The sequence below is a fragment of the Homalodisca vitripennis genome, chromosome 8 (genome assembly GCF_021130785.1).
Source record: "Homalodisca vitripennis isolate AUS2020 chromosome 8, UT_GWSS_2.1, whole genome shotgun sequence".
Lineage (NCBI taxonomy): Eukaryota > Metazoa > Arthropoda > Insecta > Hemiptera > Cicadellidae > Homalodisca > Homalodisca vitripennis.
In genome coordinates, this window is record NC_060214.1 from 116614032 (window position 1) to 116634092 (window position 20061).

Here is a 20061-nt window from a genome sequence, read left to right on the forward strand (position 1 = left end):
CTTTACACCGCCGAGTTCAAAATACTACAGTATTAGCAAATAGGGATTGGGGCTGAAGGGCCAGATAGTCGCCTCGCACGCACCCACTCCCACACTCAGGAGCGCAAAGGGTTGTGGCTAACCCATCACCTTCTGTTTTCAGTCCAGGGTTAATCAATGACATCTACACAATGCTGAAATACGTTGACAATTTTGATAACCATTGTAACCGCTACACTGCGCCATTGGCATTAAGCGGAGTCGGATCAGAGATTAAATGTATATTTTATAGAGAAAAATCCAATATGGAGAATTGGGTAATAGGAAACACTTTCTGGAAGTAGGAGTGTTGGCAATCCGGATAAATACAAAATTAAACTCCAAAATAACATCCGAACCCAATTTTTTTCTAACATAGCTTTTATACGACGATTTCGCGCCTTTTGTTGTTGCCGAAAACATATAAACATCGCAACAATGCCACTTCAGCTCCATTAGCGAAATGTTGAACAGGGTGACCACTTGGCGTTATCGCTGCCGATAAGGCGCGACAGCGGCTATTTGTGTATCGGTATAAAAATCGATACTTTTGTTCGTATCGGTCGAACTAACAATCGACTAAGGACGGTCACAGGGATACAGAACTCGATTCAGGTAATCGCGATCGTTCAATACGAGTCCTCGTCTACCGAAAAATCATTAACAACGAACGAGAATTAAACCATTCTTGGAATAAACTCTAAACTATCGATGTCTGTAAATTGAGTTTGCTTGTATCGAATCAAAACTAAGCCCTGCTCAACAGCACAACCTGCCAGTCCAGTTGACACTATCAACGACTCAATTGACGGTTGACATTGACGGGTTCAACGAGCCGTCAACCGTTGATTGTTTACGCCATGTTACGATGACGCCATATTTTCTCTCTGGCCTATGACAATGAAGATAACTTCTCAATTTATATTTTATGCTAACCTAATAATTTGTTCCCGTATAAAAAATAGGTTGGCTTTCCATAACTGACGTTATTTTTTCAGTATTGTCACAATCACGAATTACACAATAAATATATTCAGCCAATGTTATTGATAATGTAAATTAAATGATTATGAATAAAAACTTCCACTTTTTTATTATTGATTTTAAGATAAAGCAGTTTGCTCATAGGAAAGCAAACGGTAATTAATATTGATTGGTAAAAAGAATAAATTTTTAAACAAAATCTCTTTGATGCAATCAGCAAGCTTCTATGTGACCTACAGTACTAGAATACTTAAAATTGTAAACATTATCGTGTAGCCTACACAACTAAAAAACAGTTTAAATGTACGTTTTGATTTATATCAAAACCTCCGACTTGGTTTCTTCAGATACTAAGAACTCGATTGAAAAGAGTTATAGTCGTAGACTTTGTGCACATTTTTACGCAAATGGCTCAAAAACGGTATAAGTTATTCAACTGAGAGAATCTGGAAATAGTCACAACACTCGGGACTTAGTGTAAAACACTTTTTCAGTATAAAAATATTTCTGTCCGAATTCAAACATTTGTTTTATTAATGTTTTTTGTTTTTTTTTTTTTTTTAATAAATTGAACCATGCCCAATGCCCGACATACCTTAAGCGTACAAATATATCGCGAAAAAGAATCATCCACAAGGAAAAGAGCAACAGAAAATTCCAATTTTTCCAAGTACACAGGTGTCGTAGCCATTTTCTGAGAAGGTAAAACAACACGTAAGCGAACACGTGCTGTTGAAGATAGCCATGAAAGGGGTCTACTGTTTTAGAAAAACAGTTATTTAAACAACACGAGTTAGATTGTACACAGCTATCAGGACAACCGTTAATAATATATGACATTACCTAAGCGACGAAGGTCATTCGCATCGGCGGAGTATTAAAAGGTGAGTGGGGGGGGGGGGTTAGAGGACGAAATCATAAAAATACAGCCGCTTTTCATTTTTTACAACTTCATGATGGCACCTTGTTGCCAAATAGTAAAACAAATAAATACAAAAACACTAGAATACTAATTTGGAGCAAACTAAAACTCTACAAAAGTTGTTTAACTTTATGTTTGCCCTCCTGTAAAATTTGTAAAAATGTGCTGAACATGTTGCCTACTTTCCCTTGGACCCTTCATAATGTGTACCCTAAAGACCGATTTGTGGTCAAAATTGGAAGCCAACATAGAAACAAACATCTGAACTTTTGTATTAGATCGGTAGGACAGCACGACAATGACGTAGGCTAACTATGAGAAGAGGTGGGGGGGGGGTTACGACCTCCCCTTATAAAAATCCCTAAATGCAAAAAAATACTTTAAAAGATCCAACTGGTTTGAAATGCATCGGTAACATATTTTACTTTGCACGTAATTAACTTAAATATAGGTTTATTCAGAATTATCCCCCGGTGTGATTTGTTGCTTAATAAAATTATGGGGGGTTCTTTGCCCCTCAAAAGACAAGTTTTAGTTACGGCACTGGCACGACTGCACCACTGCGCACGACGTATTGTCCCAAGGCTAAAACTAATCAATGGTTATGTCGCAACCTGTCCGTTGATGATAGTAAACAAAGATACAGAAGGCGGTAGTAAGCAGAATCCAGATTCCTCGGAACCACCACTGCCGCTGCGTATTGCGCGACTGGTCCGCGCCGAACCTAACCTAACTTTTGCGGTCACGCGGTGGTGACGCAATCGGAACTTCTTGACCGGCAAAAACGAAGAGTTCGACGAGTGAATTATCCGGCGGCGCGGCGGGAGGCGGCAAAGCATCGCCTGATCTGAGCCCCTGATTGAGTTGCGGTTTTCTCGGTCAGTCCACTGCCAACCTAGTGATGAAATCTGCGCCACGGCCTTCACTGATAGTATCGGTGTCACAATTATCACCACGCGAAGATATCACCACTCGAGGATCATATCTTGACCTTCCACCCGACGTCAAGGAATGACGTCTTGATGGCGGGTTGCTCACCTATCACAGTGTTATCAAAAACAGCTGACTCGTTCAAACAGCTGAGTGTTTCAGATGCAGACCGTGATTTTAGCAAACATCACTGTTTCATCTTCCAATACGGTGGACTAAAATGTTAAACCTGCTAAACTGCACCATCTGAAAAGAAAAATGTTTGCCTACGTACATAGCCCATGGTATGCGGACCACGTTTAGTCGTCGTGTACCCTTCTTCCCGTACCCTCTTGACAACTTAAGAACGTTGTGGGGTTTGGCGATTCATACTTTGGAATTAATAGGATCCTGCCTGACTCCTAAGGAGATTCCTTTGGATGTAAATTTATTGTTCCATCAGGATACAGGAAAAAAGAGACAAAGATAGATTATTGTTCTGTCTGATTATGCCACTTTAATTATAATCCCTACAGGTTGGATGGCATTCACCCTTAAAATATTGTTACTGATCTAAAAAGGAATTACAATGCTTGAATGGTCGCAAAGTTCCTAAAAATTGATTAGGAGCCATCAACCTTTTGAAACACTTTTACCGCCTTGAGTTCATTAGTTGGTTTAACGTAGAATAGTAATTCGCAATGACTACGAAGATTCTGCAGTATCTGTTGCGGTAAGATACGACAATATCGTGCGAAATTCCACAGTTTATTGCCGCAATGAATACGAGTCGTCACTGCGACCCCGGTTGGGTCCCCGCGTTCTTGCACAATATGCTGCCATATGACCAGTAGCGGATGCAGAATCTTACTTGGGGGGGGGGGCTTAGCCCGCGTATGTGCACTGTGAGTTGTGTAACAGCAATACACATACGAACGTGAGTTCGTTCCGACTTTGAAGTGCTTTGCTTCTAAGATAAAATTGCAGTCAATATTTTCTCTTTCAAAAACAAATCCGTTGGCGAAATAGAAACAAACCTGTTAACGTTTTGAGCTCTGAAGCCTTCCCAGCCTCCGAGCACGTCACAGGAACAGACCAGTTTTACATCATCTACTGCAACTTTTCCACGCAGCCAATCACGTGATCGTGTGCTTTTATTTCCGCATCGGTTACGCCCACTCACGCCGCCGCTTCCTGGCGCACAATGTTCCAAATTATTGCCACATATCAACGAACGATATTATGCGTCATTGTAATTGAAGTGGGCAGTGATCTAAAAAAACATCAAGCGCATACATTTACGTAGAACGACATCAACTTCTGATACTTGTAACCTTTATAAAGTTATTATTTACCAATTAATTAGCATTGTATACGTACCGGACAGAGTCCGCAGGATAAAAACAACCAGATCCATTTACACTGAAACTGACAGAACACGTAAAGCGATCGTCATTCTTTCAACGTACCGAAATTATACGGCAAGTAATTACAGAAACTGAAGATTAAAATGAACAATAATTATGCAAAAAGAGAAGAAAATGTTATTTTATCACTCTTGATAGAGAAGTTTAACAGCACGATGTGGAGCCGGGGGGACAATGTTTAATAGAACGATAAGAGAGGTTGCTTCCATGAAATACATACAAAATTTCCTCCATCTAAAAGTTTCAATAAATATCACTCATTAAGATCAATGATGATATTTATTATAACCTCAACACCTAAAGAATATTTGTTGTTATTGGCAACTGTTGGTTGAACTGTAAGTGTTAGTCCAGGAACCAACCTAGCCTTTTTGGGTGGGGGGGGGGAGGGAGGGAGAAACGTAAGGAAGATAATTGTCGTAAACTGTGCTAGTTTTGATGGATTTCTAAATTGGAGAATTCAAAAAGGGTTAAAAAATACTTTATTCTCAAACCGAATTTTTCTTTACTGAACACACTTAAAACTAACCGTCAGATGCGAAAATAATTGCTAAATTAGCTTCAGCTAGACTTCCACAATGACTTCCAGCCTGTTTATTTAGTTGTCTGAGGATGATACAGCTGTTACTTGTGCGTCTGAAGCTCGGTTTTACGTGCATAAAGCTAGAAAAATATGATATGAGAAAAACAATTCTTTTCCTTTCGATAGCCTCCACTCCAATTGCGACCTCCACCAAAACTAGCGTAGTCGACGAACGATGCCATATTTAGGAAATATTTCTAAATCAATTTTCAGAGGAAATAGGTTCTGTGTTAATACAGTGCAAATTAGGCCCTAAACCGCCATCTTGTACTGTCCGTCGTATACAATAAAAACAAAACAAAATGTCTTCAGAAACATGTTAACTTTCCATTAACTTACACGTTTCTTAAGCAGAATATCAAACGACGAGTAATATAACCTCAAACTATTAAATCAGCTGATTTACGGAATTAGTCAATTTCACACACAACTACACGCTTTCTAAAATCAAAAATATAATATACACAACAAAATATATGGATTGCTAGTGACAGCTGACTTATGGGCCACCCGGTATTTTGCAATTTAATAAATCATAAAAGCACACCGAAATGTATCTTCTTGCGCGCGCAAAAAAAATAAATAAATAACTGGCCAGCCGAGACAAGACGATCTCTCGACCACTCCATACGCGACAGTGACGCAGGCGGTTTTCGTAAACTTCCGCGTACTGCCGCGCCACAGATAGTGGCAGAGATAACAGGAGCGGGAGGTAATTGACAGAAATGACAGGAGGCAATCAATTACAACTCGGAGTGCGACTCCTAATCTCGCCTTTATCTCCTGTCATACTCGTATCACTTATCTTAACCCGCGCCCCACTTCCTCTTTTGCGCAACTGTGCCAATACTTAAAGAAAGTTCTGATCGGGACAAATCGTATATCAATCAGCATACTGTGTCCAATGTAATTAGCAGAAACGCCTTCCTCTATGTAGTGTTCTTCTTTCACCGTTGCAGCAGCAGCACGCTTTCCCAGTTTCAATGTCAGGATTGGCAAGCATGGCTGTCCTGACCACATTCACATGGCGCTCTAGATGCTACATTTAGGGAATAAAAAACAAATAAGAATGCTGTTTTATACTACACTTTATACTTACTGATATACACTCATTTGTTATACGTACAACAATAACTTAACCAAACTGCAAATGTTAAACGGGTTGAGAATAAAAAAAATAATTTTTTCTTGCATTTCTTGAAGATTCATTTCATTTTTAATTTCTTCTTCAGATACAATATAGGGAAAAGGTGATAGACCAAAGTATCAAATTTATATTTTCTGCAAAAACGTAAATTTTATTAAATAGTCCATCAATTGTGCACCACCAAACAACTTTTGTAGTACGTATAGTTACTATTCAGATTTTTTTTTACGTTTCGAATCGACTATTCTTATTATATTATTTTTTACGTGTAATTATTTTTTTAAAGCCCGTGTACACTGACGCTGGTATATTATTTAGATGCCTTAGACGACCGCAATACACACATTGGCATCGAAAAGGGAAAACCTAATAATTGAAACATCATATCCTAATTACAATAATATAATTACTAAATTTAATTTCCACAGACTATATTTTCGAATTCGGCTCAAGAATATTTTGATATTTGATTATCGTTAGTACAAAAACCGTACTGTGAGAACACGACTATTTGTGGCGGCGAAGTTGGCAGCATCAGTCAGTTGGCACGCCTGACGGCCAAGTCAGCTGGCCCAAGTCTAGCCGCTCTCAAATATCAACAGCGATGCACTTATCACATGATCGCCGGTCGCAAGGTTCTGCTCTGCACGTGGTCGGCCTGTTTTTGCTCCTATTCGCGAACACGCGCATGCGCATGCGCCGCGCAACCACGACTGAGACTTCCCACCGCAACCTTTTTCGCCTTGTGTCATCGCGGACTTCCTCCACATTATCTCCATATCCCGGCGTTATCTATATAAAAAACTGCTTTTCATTACATCATTTTCACTCACTCGCACGTGTCTCAATATTTTTCGTAACAATTATGATTTTTGAATTATGAAAATTTAAAAATCATAATTAAATAGTGTTTTAAGCTAAAATAAAACAAAAAATACTGTAATGGTATAAATTTTGTATTAGATCCAAAAAGTGACGTGTTATATGTTTACAATTGCATTGTAACATTCGATTGCAAACCTATGTAACAAATGAATAAATAATAATTATTAATATACATGTATACATGGAAAATAAGTAATTTGCTCATTCGATGGTACGAGAGTGCGAGAGCGAGAGAGGGGGGGGGGAGGAGAAGATTTTCTGGACTGGAAGAAAATGGCTATTCCTTTCCTAAATTTGAAATTGAGTAGGGATTGTTGATGCCTCCGCCGCGCCCGCGCTGAAGCCGCCCCTGGTTACCGCAAACAGGTAGGCGGTAAGAGTAGGGCAAGACTAGGTTTCGACATTGACCTTCTTCCCGTTTATCTTTTCTGATTAGCAACTGCACTCCGCAGATACACCATTGTTACAAGACCGTTGGCATCAAAACAAAGCTCTTCTCCTGTCAGATTTCTTGACACTGTCAAAGGCTACTTCAGGAGGATTTGTCAAGAACGCGCAAATGTGAGGCTCAATTCGCTTTGATTAACTACGCAATCAGAGTGGTGAAGCAAGGGAGTTTGTCAATGGAAGTTAGATTGAGTGGCTCACCGAAATAGCTTTTGTCAATGGAAGTTGGATTGAGTGGCTCACCAAAAATAACTTTTGTCGATGGAAGTTGGATTGAGTGGCTCACCAAAAATAACTTTTGTCGATGGAAGTTGGATTCAGTGGCTCACCAAAATAGCTTTTGTCAATGCAAGTTGGATTCAGTGGCTTACCAAAATAGCCGATAACCGTCACTCAAGTTCCAAGTAAATGTGAAGTGTTAGGCACTGATTACCATTATTTTTCTGAGAACCGTCTTAATTAGCAAAAAGGACTAAATGTCAATCACTCATCCGCCATTATTATTCCTCTTAAACACGTACGAAGAATGTTATAAATTTAGAATTTATAACTAATTCAGCTACAACTCGTCTATCAGAAACGGGGGCATAAAAGCCAATCCCTTTTCAAATGGAATCATGGGATTTCTGAGATAAGTGGAGGTCGGTCATTGATAGGCATCTTCGAAGGCCAGAACATTACAGCCCTGATCTTGGAGAGCAGAAAGACCGCTTCTTACACCTAGTAAGTAATATGAACGTCTTGGTAAATTCTATGGCATCCGTGGTTTTTTATATTTCTAAACCAATTCGCGAGTCAACTCGATTGGTCTCTATTGAGCAATATTCAATTCACCATAAACTACAATTGCATAGACAGTGTATTTGAAGTCCCATTGGAAAATCAAAATATATAAGGGTTCCAAAGTCATTTGTGTTAAGTGATTAATTTATTCTGTATTGACTTTGGTGAATGAAGCAAGCAGCAAATTCCCCTCGAGTGTTTTGGCATGAAATGCCTACCAACAGATTTAAAATGTTCATAAAAACGAGGTTTCTACATTGTAATCTAATTAAATAGGTATTCATTATTTACAATTTCTCCTGACTGTGACAACCCTCAGTGGTGTGACACTTTTTGCATTTAGAGTTAACGATTTCCACATAGAATGCAAATGCAGTTTTGAATTAGTCCACGAAGCTAAAAGACTTCTACGAACTTGAATTGAAAGCCAGTTTTGATCTGAGTTCCACGCATCGTTCCAAAGTAATTCTCTGCTGGGATTTGGTTCCATTCAGCAAGATGTCCAGAATCCCTATCCTAGAGCTCTGCCCTCTTGCATCAAATCACCCCCAGCAGTGAATTTGACCCAATCATTTACTCACAGAACATGTACCAATCTTTCTGATACAATAACAGGTCTGATCACAATGTAACAGCGAAACGGGTGGATTACAATTCTACTTAAAAATACAATAACTTCTGATCATACTAACATTTTAGCCTCAAAAAACGTAACACGCATTTGGTAAACATAGGCTGACTCGATTTCAAAGACTATTCCATTGAAATGAAAATTTATATGGGCAGGAATAAAATCGGGAAGATCTGATCAAATTCAATCACCGAGTAAAAGGACATGTTGGTTACAACAAAGGTCGAAGCGGTCAACCAGAAGGCTGCGTCTTTCGCGGGTCCCGTAAAACTTTGGCCAATCACAAACCGTGTCGTAAGTAGAGGTGAGACGTTATTTCAGTAACCAGTACTTTGTAACGGTTACTTTTCTCCAGTATTTGATAACTAAAAATACTGATGACAGATACTTTGTATCTAGTACTCCACATGGTTACAAGATACAGATATTTTCACGTACTGATTACTTTACTAGACCTGAAGTACTCATATCCTTACTGATACTGAATACTGAAATACTGATCTGAGGCTGACAAATACAATATAAATACCGCGATCATAACGCCGCGACTGAAAACATATTGCTACTTCACAATCACTCACCAACCCCAGTGTCAGTGTGATATTCTTGAATTAGTGATTTAGTAATAAGTATATTGTTTTAAGGAAAACTAAACGGTTCATATATAATACATTGAGTTAATTGTTTAATTGTGTAAACTATGATTAGAGATTTTATGTTTTTACTTCAAATGACAGCTTATTTAATTTTTTCATAACACAAAACTGTGATCAATGTACCTATAATGCTCCAAAGAAAATTAAAATTACTTATAAAATAGAATTTTATTTTTATAACCTTAAAGAATACCCAGTGTAACAGCCTATTGGACTCTATTCAAAGAAGCGGAGGTTCAATTTATCGTACAATTCATTAATTACGTCTCAAAAATTATAAACTTTTTAATAACAATAAATTACGTTGATACATTCTTTACATAATTGCGATGTACTTTTGAATACTATTAATTACGTCAAAGCATTTACAAAACTGTGTGCTTATTACAGAAAAATACTCAGTTTTTTAAACGGTACAAATACGGAAATACTGATTTCAAGTATCCAGTATTTGAACTCAGTATCGCCGAGTAACGGTATCAGAAGTAGCGGTTACATGTATGTACTGATTTAGCCCTAATCGTGAACGCTAATGCACGAGTACACCAGGTGCATGACAAAGCTGCCCATAGTCAAATTGGAGCACAAAGAGCCCACTGAGGGGCTGACCTCTGATAAGACGTAATTCTGATAACGGTTATGGCCGTGGGTATCTCTTCCGCTGCGCGCACGGACACAGAGACCGGCTTATTGTGGAACCATTAACACAAAACAAGGAAGTCGTCTTAATTGGTTCCTGGGAATGAACGGTGAGATACACATGTAAACAAACAGTTTAACGACAGAGCGACACACATGGACACAACAACTATTGTCCTGCCGATCACGCATGCATGCATGGCCTGTAAGGCGTGAGTCGGCAAAAAAAGGGCCAGTCCGATTCAGCCCACACTGAGTGAGGCCGACCACTAATTCGCGAAGCATAGCGGCTGAACCGAAAACCCTACCTTCTTCGTTTTAAACAAAAACCCCATATTTCGACCGCAAATAATTTGGTAAAATATTCTTTAAACCGTTGGTCCCCAGGTTAAGTGTTAGAGAGGGCTTCTTAGCCCTAACTTCGCCTGGTAAAATAAGACATTCTTTACTTTTATACTAAAGTGAAATAATTTTTTTTTATCTTTAAAAAATGACCCATACCTTCCACTTAAAAGTGCCATTCTAGGGTATTTTTCGTCTTAAAGGTGACTTCCGAACCACCACCAATGGCCGGGCAGGCGGGCTGCTTGCAAGGACAGGATCGCTCAGCGGTCACCCATCCAAGCAGCAGCCACGCTCGACGTTGCTTGATCTGGTTATCTTGCGATAACCGCCGTACCCGCTACACTACGCCATTGGCCAAATAATATATTACGCCATTGGCTAGTATACAAGGTGGTCCAAATGTTAAAAAGTGGTAATGTTTCAGTTTTTTACTGCAACCTCGTTAAAAATGTTTTTAAAAAAATAGAAATTTTTTCCAAGGTTACAAAAAAGTACTTTTTAAAAATATTATACGGTTGTCAGCACTTATTCAGCACATTCCAATTTTTTTAGGAGCTCGACCGACCTTTACATATGAAAAGGTAACTCCTAAAGTGCCATTTTGGTAAAATAATCTTTAAAACGTAAAATATACTGAAATAAAACTTTTTGGGGAGGGGTCAGGTCATTTTTGAAAGATTTTAAAATGTAAAGGTAGGTCAAATCGTATCTCGTTTTAAAAAGTTCTGTATATTCACTGATCATTTAGAAAAAAAACACTTTAAATTTATTTCTGTTTTTGTATACAAGGCGGTCCAAATATGTACGGTTTCACAATTTTTTTCTGCTACCTCATTAAAAATTTTAGAAAATCGAAAATGTTTCCCAGATTAACAAAAAATACTTCTAAAAAAATATGTTACTGTTGTTAGCACTTTTCAGCAAATTTCCAATTTTTTGGACAGTTTCCATTGCATTTAAGTTCGCTCGACGAAGACATACAAGTGAATCCGTGTTGTGAAAAAATCTTAGACCCTTTCGAAAAATATTTTCGAAAAACTGTCCATGTTCTAAAGCCCTTGGATTTTTACAATAAGTTAATCTTTATCGCTAAAAAACAATATAATTTACAATGAAACACAATTTTCTTAAAATGATACATACAATGGACTACATGTTTAGCGTAAATTAAACCTACATTGAAAAACGATTTTGACTCTGGGGATATTCAGATAGTAGTCTCGATCTGATGAAATCCAGAGATAATTTCCACTTCTTAAAAATTATCAAGATTACACCCAATAAAATTTGATATTTTTATGAATAATAGATTTCTCATCATACCTTTCAGGATTTCCATTACATTTCCACCACACTCTGTGTGAAGCCAATTTAGATGAAGACGGATAAACCTTGTTTCCCAAAGAATTCTGGTTTAAAAAGATTTATTTTTTTTTATTCTGTACAAGGTGTTATTGGAATGATGGGACACGAAGGGTCCAAGTTAACTATAACCGGATTTTCACAACAATCAGAAAATTTGAAAGCTGGTAGATGAATGTTACCATTTCAAATGCCCGGGTTCGAACTCCGTTTGGATCTGGTATTCAAAATTACATGATAAGAAATTATGATTTGAGCTAGGGATGAAGTATTGTGACAAGTATTGTGTACATTATTGACGTAAAAAATTTAGATACAATTGATTTTCCCTCAAATTGATGTCGTAATGAAAGTAGTAGCTTTTCATCTATCTGCTGGTTTTTCAGACCAACTGATCGAAATTTGACATTCGAATTTAAAGAACCACAGTGATTAATAGCCTATAGTAAGAAAAACAACACCAGGAAACTGTAAACAAAACGACGCTTTTAAATCTTTAGCGTTACGGAAAAGTCAACGACCTCTTCCTGTTAATTTTCCAAACATCTCGGCTCTGGAAAATCCACCACATAGGAAAACCTCTTCGAGCAGGAAGCGGAATCTCGCTTCGAAAGAGAATCTTCACCAGAAGAAACCACATCCCACTCCAGATTTAGCAAGGCTTGCACAACTTCCTACAGCTCACCAGTTACAGATCACCACCTAATACACAAATCCCAATCAAACCAGGGGCGTACCTAGAATTTCACTTTGGGGTGGTATCAAAGTAAACGATTGGTGACTAACATACCAAAACGTTTTTTACATTTAATTAGTTTTTCAGGAAAAACATTACAAAACTCTGTGTTTTACCGCTTGATTATTCAAAAGTTACAAACTTTATAAGAAAAACTAAAAACAATCTCTAGGTGTATTAACCAAACTAAAAATGAGACAGCTGTCATTCGAAGGGTTCGAAAATGCCATTCCTGTCTGTCTGAACGAAACTCGAAAACAAACTAACCTATAAATTTGAAATTGTGCATGAAACTTCATTTCTACATAGGCAACAATGAGTTCGATCACGGTTCATGTCACTCAATCGGGTTTGGCTGAGCGTTAGCAAATATTTTTATTGGGTTTTACTAGGAACCGTGATCGGAACGAGAAAATAGTGGAATAAATTACGCAGAAACTGAGTACAACTATACGAGATTTTAATATGTGACATTTTAACGCGTGTGGCCTAACTACCCGTAACACGTACAACATCATGCTGGGGACTTGGTGTTTAGAGTTTTGTTATTTAAACATTGGTATGAGACCCAACTTAAAGAGGTAAATTCCAATGTTTTATGGAGAAGGATAACTCGAAAACGATTTTAGCTATAGACTTCCAATTTTTTTACCGGGGAGTGTAACATTTTTTCTGTGCGATTAGCTGTCTATCTGTCCGCAGAACATCTTTGGAACGAAATGAGAACATAGTGTGACGTACTCCTACCTTGTGTCTCATATCTGCCAGCAACAATAAATACACACTGGAGTCCAAATTCAGTGTTCCACTATAGTCGAATTTGAAAAATACGTGAGGGGCACCCACCCTTATTTCTCCCTCAGCAGGCACACCCCTGTGTAGTATGGAACTCGGTGTAACCCTCCGCTGGAACACAAAAGATCAAAATACCAACATTCATTGACCCCCCCCCCCGATCCGTAAACGGCTTGTAAACGTTTACAATGGCGGGGAAACAGACCGAAGTTATTTTCCACCGGTGCGGCGCGGCGTGACGTCTATCGTTTGATGCCTTGGCTTCCACAGCTCGATCGTTAAACCCACAGTAGGCCAATTGTGGACCCAACCGACACAACTAGCTGTTAACTTCATTCTTTATCGTCTCCGACTTACGAGGGGTTCAGATCCGAACGCGTAATGAAGTGTAATTTTACTTTAAAACAACGCTTTGTGTTAAAATGTGTTCATGGCCCTGTTCAAAGACGTTTCTCAGCTGGGAAACCTTATGGACCAGAGCAATTGCTGAAAAGAAGTGTGGGCAACAAATACATGAAGATTCCTGTCAGCAAATCTACGCTACTTTTTCGAGACAACGGCCACGAATGGCCGTTTCAACGATTTTAAAGGCCATGCCCCCTTAAGACGTTGTCCACCCGACGATTATGTTTTTTTTTTTTTTTGTAGAGACGTCAGCTCCACATTATGATAAAAGTTATACTCGGTACATTCCGGCGACACAATTTACAATAATGCACAATATCAAATTCATAGTTCCTTGCATTCTCTAAACAACCTGCGGACAGATAGACAGACGGAAAATCATCCAAAAAAAGAGATTTTTACAAAAATCATTCCTTATAAATCTCATTCTTGTAGACATACAGTTTCACGCTTAACGTCCACAAGTGACATCTTTATCGATCGACATACCATCTTGCCACATGTGATATATTCAGATTTTTCCATTAAATCGGTGTTTCTATCAGTATTTAAATAACAAAACTATACACACCAGGACACTATAAAATGATCTGTGTGTTGGGATAGTTAGGCTACATGTGTTGGTGAATAAATCCCTTATTGGTGTATTGAGTTTGTTTAAAAATTTATTTATTTCGCTATTGTCTCGTTTCCATCATGATAATCCATAACGCCAATGTAAAAATATTCGCTAATACTCAGCCAAACCCCATGGAATGACATGCGTCATCGTCTAACTCAGAATTCTTCACATAGAAATGAAGCTCCATGTAAAATTACAATTTTTCGAGATATCGTGCGAACAGACTGACTGAAATTAAATTTCTCCACCGCTACGCTAACGCTCAGCCAATAATGTACTCGACAAAGTTTTTTTTAAACACTGATTACGTGCATCGAAATCGTATCCATAACAATGAGGTATTTATATGTGAATGTTATTATTATTTGATATTAATTTGGATATACTTAAATTTTTCTTAACTTATTATAGTTAACTATAAACAGCGCTAATATTTTTTGCAATAACAAATATAAAGATCTTATAGTAAAATCCACTTTAAAATAAACGTTTTTCAGGGGGAGGGGGGGGGGGTTAGTTTAATTCCCCCCCATACCACCCCCGAATTCCTCCTGATGTGGATTAAAATATCTTTGCCCTGTTGATTTCTGAAACTGTATGGGCCTTGATTTCAAAGCGAGTTAAAACTGGTCGAGTTTTAATTATTAAAAACAAAAATCTAAAACGTAAAATCTGGCGAGTATGACGTATGACTGGGACGTGAATGCGTGTAGCTTCTTTTAGCAAAGACCTAAACGATAATGTCTCACTTGCATGTTTATGATACAGGAAAAAAACAGAGCACCCCTCTGACTTTCTTACTGTCAACTTTGAATATTCGTGTACAATTTTACAATGAACCCAAAAATATGATACATTGAAATGTGTATAATATGACTTGACTTCAAAATTCAAACTTCTAAGTTCATTACAATTGTTTATATACAGTCGAAACCAAGAATGTTGGTTTACTTTTAGCTTCATTGGCCATTACTGCATCGTCAACAATCGATATAGGCTAAATCTTAAATAACTTTTAAGGTGTTATGAAACGCATATACGCCATTAGAACATTAATTTGACACTATAATGTACACTGACGGTTTACCGGGTAACAATTTTGGGGGTTACTCTAAAATCATAAAAGGTTGTTCATTTATACCACTTTATTAGTATTCTCCATGAAAGGATTTCAGGCTTTTAAGAATCTGATTGTAAACAAAATTTTGGTCCAAATGCGATGGGGTTGGAACACAATTGGTCTAAGCCTGATCAAGCAGAATCAAATGTCATCGAGTTGATCATATTTTGATGGAACATCATACAATTTTGATCGGATCAGATCGAAGATTGTCACTTGTAAGATTTATTCGTGCTGAATGATATGGTTCGCCTCCGTGCAGAATGAATCTTGGAGCTCGATTTTGATGAAATTAATATCTTTTGTAACAACTACGTTAGCGACTAAAATATTTCGGTGTATAGTTTCATGTGTCACATGCTATCCGCCTTGAGGAGATATCTAGGTCACATTTGAGTACCGTACTGAAGTGATTAAATATGACGTGTTTGCGCCACATTGCGCTTTCAGGAAAGTAGACTTTTTAGACACTGTTCCCAAATTACTTTTTAGATCGAAAGTAGGGTTTTCTTCGAAGGTTTAAACATTGTTTTCGTACTAACAGACATCCCAAAATTATATCCCTTTGTTAGATTTCAGTAATTACAATCATGGGAGTATCCGTGTTAACTAAATTGGTATCAAAAATCAAATTGCAAAAAGGATTGTTCAAAGTCTTCACATCGACATAACCCCTTAAGACCAATTTCAACCCATAAATGTAGAAAATTAGACAAATTAAATTAATTCATAATTTAAACACATACAACATTATCGGTAAAAAAATTGTAATATGCTAGTAGATTTTAGCTTTATTCAAACTAATTTTCACTTATGTTTAGAGAGAGATTTGATCATCTCTTTTTCTTTATCGTATTTACAGCTGGTTTTGTTTTAGAACCAATTCTTTAATAACTGTGTGGAAAATGAACTATGAAATTAAGAACAATAAAAATCCCAGAGAAGAACCCTGTGGAATTCCACTTATCATAATTTTCCATAATGACGAATTGGTCATGGTACACGCGAACTATCATTGTAGACCCTCTGATTTCAGCCAATAAAACGAACATCCTATAAAATAACTGGATCGATAGTAATAATAAACGTCTCTCGTTCAAATTCTGATTTAAATATTTGATTTTCGAATCCGAAAATGTGAAGCATTGGGGTTACTGATATTTAAGATCTAAAAGCGTTTACTTTAAAAAAAAAAAAAAAAAAAACATTTGTATAACATCATTCCAATCATCGCCTATGGCATTGCATCAGCTGAACAATTTTTACACCTCAGTACTTCACAATATTGCTATGGAATTTAAACAGTTAGAAATATACGTTTATTTTAATTATGGATTTTCAACAAGTCATTTTAAATGCGTCGTAGAGAGATGCTGCCGTGATAGACTGAATATAAACAATTGCATAAACACTAAAGTGTACATCGATGTATTTAGAATGACATATTGTTTCTTAATTCTAACCAATCCAAAATGTCAATATCTTTTGTACAATTTGTTCTTGAAAAACTATATTCCTGGCATATTCCGTCTAATGGGAATCTAGATTGCTAATTTGTGTTGGAAACAAACTGCGCTGGTAAAAATCAAAATTGAGTCAATGTGTGTTGAAACTGAATACAGGTGAACAAGTAGTTCAATTCTTTGTTTGAAGTTCATTTTTGACGATGGAGGAATTGTGAAGGAAACAGGATTTTTCCGGACATTTGTCATCGTTCAGTGAAACAAAAAATCAGTAACACTACGTTTCGAGATCTGCAATCTGATCTCTTCTTCAGGTAAATAACTAGTTTGTAATTATGTGTTAGGTTAGTTATTTACCTGAAGAAGAGATCAGATTGCAGAGTATATACTATATAATAGTACCTAACCTTATTACGTGAATGCTGTGCAACTAACTGTACTTAGATAAATAGCACGCAATCAATACATACGAATTTCATTGATATTAAATTTTTATCTCGAATTCAAGGATGGCACTAATGAACAATATCTTTATGGTCCAATTTCGTGTTTTACAATTTAAATTTGCCTGATAGCACAATCTTAAATTTTAATTGGCCTGAAACGACATCGAAATAGTTTCACTTGATCCAAATTCTGAATAATCTTTACTTTCTACTCAGAACGTGTTGTGAAATTTCCGTGAATGTCAACTTACAGTTTTCCTTGTTGTGGTCGACTGAACAATTAATTACGTCAATTGTCAGCAATCTCGTTTAATAATTTCTATGGTAAACTACGATTCGCCTATAATTTATGCATCACGTCACCACACGATGGGTCGTAGCTGAGTCTGTACAACGTTTATATGCTGTTCAGTACAACGAGCTGACAGTACGGTGTTGGTAGGTAGTAGGAGAAGAAAAGGAATCTCTCTTGGCACCCACTGGGCATTTCTCAGGGTCCTTTTACTCGGGAGGAAAAAACTTTGACGAGCGGTTCCCTCCACATTCCAGGACTTCGCGGAAAGAATTAAACCGACCAGAGCGTTGTGGAGGTAAAACGTTGTGGAGGGGGAGGGAGGGAAGAGGCGGTTCTCGGAAAGAGTTGGTGTTGAGACCGGTCGAGATTCTGTGAAGGTCGGCCTTACCGGGACCACCAGTAAGAGCCGGCGGCGTGGCCGGGCAAAGATGAATGGCAATCGCATACACATACGGGCGTAAATGTACACATAACCTGGAGTACGCGCATTGTTCATTGTACAGATCTGGAATAGAACTAGGCAATTGAGAATTCCTTGATAAATCAACAAATCAAAAGTAGGCCTATTCTAATAGCAGTGGGCTACGATTAGATTTGATGCTTTGAGCACTGAACGAACTACGCAAAAAGATAATTTTGGACGTAATCACTAGAAATTACGGTGATATATAATACTCTCTGCACATTAAAATACTACATCCAAACGAAAACTACTTTTACTCAGTACTTTCTGTTTACAATCCTAAATAAATATATTACGAATAAAGTATTCTAGACAAAGCATCCTCAGATCGTAATGTAAAATTAGTTTGTTACCAATATTTTATAGCACTTTTAGATATTCTATGAAATATGATTATATTCACCCCGTATAAACAAATTTGTGTAAAATCTACTCAATTTATGGGTAACAGTTCAAAAACTGTAATGAATATAATGGTAACTATATTTTTGTAGAAAATTAAAAACCAAACTTAGTAACAGATACTTTAATCTAATGCAGAAGCTAAAACGGCAGCAATGTTCCAATTTTATTCGTGCATCTTCAATGGATGAAAAATCGTAGTTTTTTTCACTTTCTCTAGATTTTAGAATTGCAGAAAATTTGAAACTAGTTTTCTCAATGATTTAAGGTTAAAAAAAATTGAAATAATTGTTTCCACTTTTCAAATTTTTACAAAACGTGCGGTGCAAAGGTTCACAATACTGCTAATAATATTTTTAATCAAACACCACCAATGTGAGTATAACATTGCAAATGTACAAAGTAAAAGTGAAACCCGTTCTTCAGAAAGAATAAGATAAATTAGCGGAATGAATCTGAATGAAAGAGCCAACGCCACAGCACCAAATACGACCGCGCAGCGGTGTTACGAAAGTGAAGATAACTTGATAATTACCATGTGGCATTGACTGTGAGTGTAGTAACCTAAATCGGCCTCTTCTACGAGTCAGTTAGAAGTTGCGCGAAACTTAAGGAATCGTTGGTGTTTTACTTGTAGGTTAACAGAGTGTTGTAACTGGTTAAAACCGGACAATTAGAATTAGGTTAGTCTCTATAAATAAACAGGCCTACCTTCCGGTTCGATGGGTTTGCTGGAAGCGTTCTTGTCTTCTGGGTCCAAGTCGATTTGGTTCCACACCAACACATGTTTCCCTCCAGATTCTCCGTTCGCCCTCACGCTCGCCGGCATCGTCACTGCTGTCACACTACACACCTGACCTAACCTAGACGACTCGCTGGTTCGCCTGTCCGCACGCCCATTCTTATGTCTGCGGCCTTGTGGCGTCGCCGCGGCCGGGGCGAGAGGTTGCCGCCACGTCCCGTAGTTCGCCATCGTGCCGCTAGTGTCGCTACCAGTCGAGCTCCTGCTATGTAAACATAACCTCACCTTCCTTCCTTCAGTCGGGCGCCTGTGCTGTGATTACGTATAACGTTCTGAATTAATATACGCTTCGTTATTCGATCTTTGAACCGGCGGCGTTGACGTGTCACTTCTCAGACTGGTAAAAAGAAGATTATTTGCCCGCTCTAATTATGTTTGATAACGCGAAAATAATCCTTTGATCAGCCTAAATTGATGTTAATTACTTATCTAATTACGCTATCGTGGAGTTCACTGATAAACAAATATTTAGCTTTCACTTGAGTAAAACTGATTTTTAATCTTATTTTCACTACAGATATTAAAAATTCAAAAGGATTACAACGTTCAAAACAAATAATTTTAGCTGACCACCGAACTTGTCAATACAAAATTAGCCTACGACGACTAACTAATTCATCAGCTGATGAAATATTATTACAGAATAGAATAATTATTCCAAAGAGGATAAAACACTTTTTCTAATTAAATACTACGCTTTCACGAAAACTTTTTATCAAAGCGCTACTACAGTATTACGAACAATGCTAAATTAACACCGTAAGATATGTTATC

The 20061-nt window shown here is 37.5% G+C and overlaps 1 protein-coding gene across 2 annotated transcripts in view; it reads right to left on the minus strand.

Moving 5' to 3' along the window:
- Positions 1-19813, minus strand: part of LOC124367968 (putative inorganic phosphate cotransporter) — a 47665-nt gene extending 27852 nt beyond the window's left edge. Inside the window, exon 1 of one of the 2 annotated variants that reach the window (XM_046825206.1) lies at positions 19197-19813. In XM_046825206.1, coding sequence (XP_046681162.1) covers positions 19197-19458 — 262 coding nt within the window. In that variant the 5' untranslated portion in view covers positions 19459-19813. The remainder of the gene's footprint in view (positions 1-19196) is intronic. The other variant, XM_046825207.1, reaches the window with a different exon arrangement.
- Between the last annotated feature and the right edge of the window lie 248 nt (positions 19814-20061).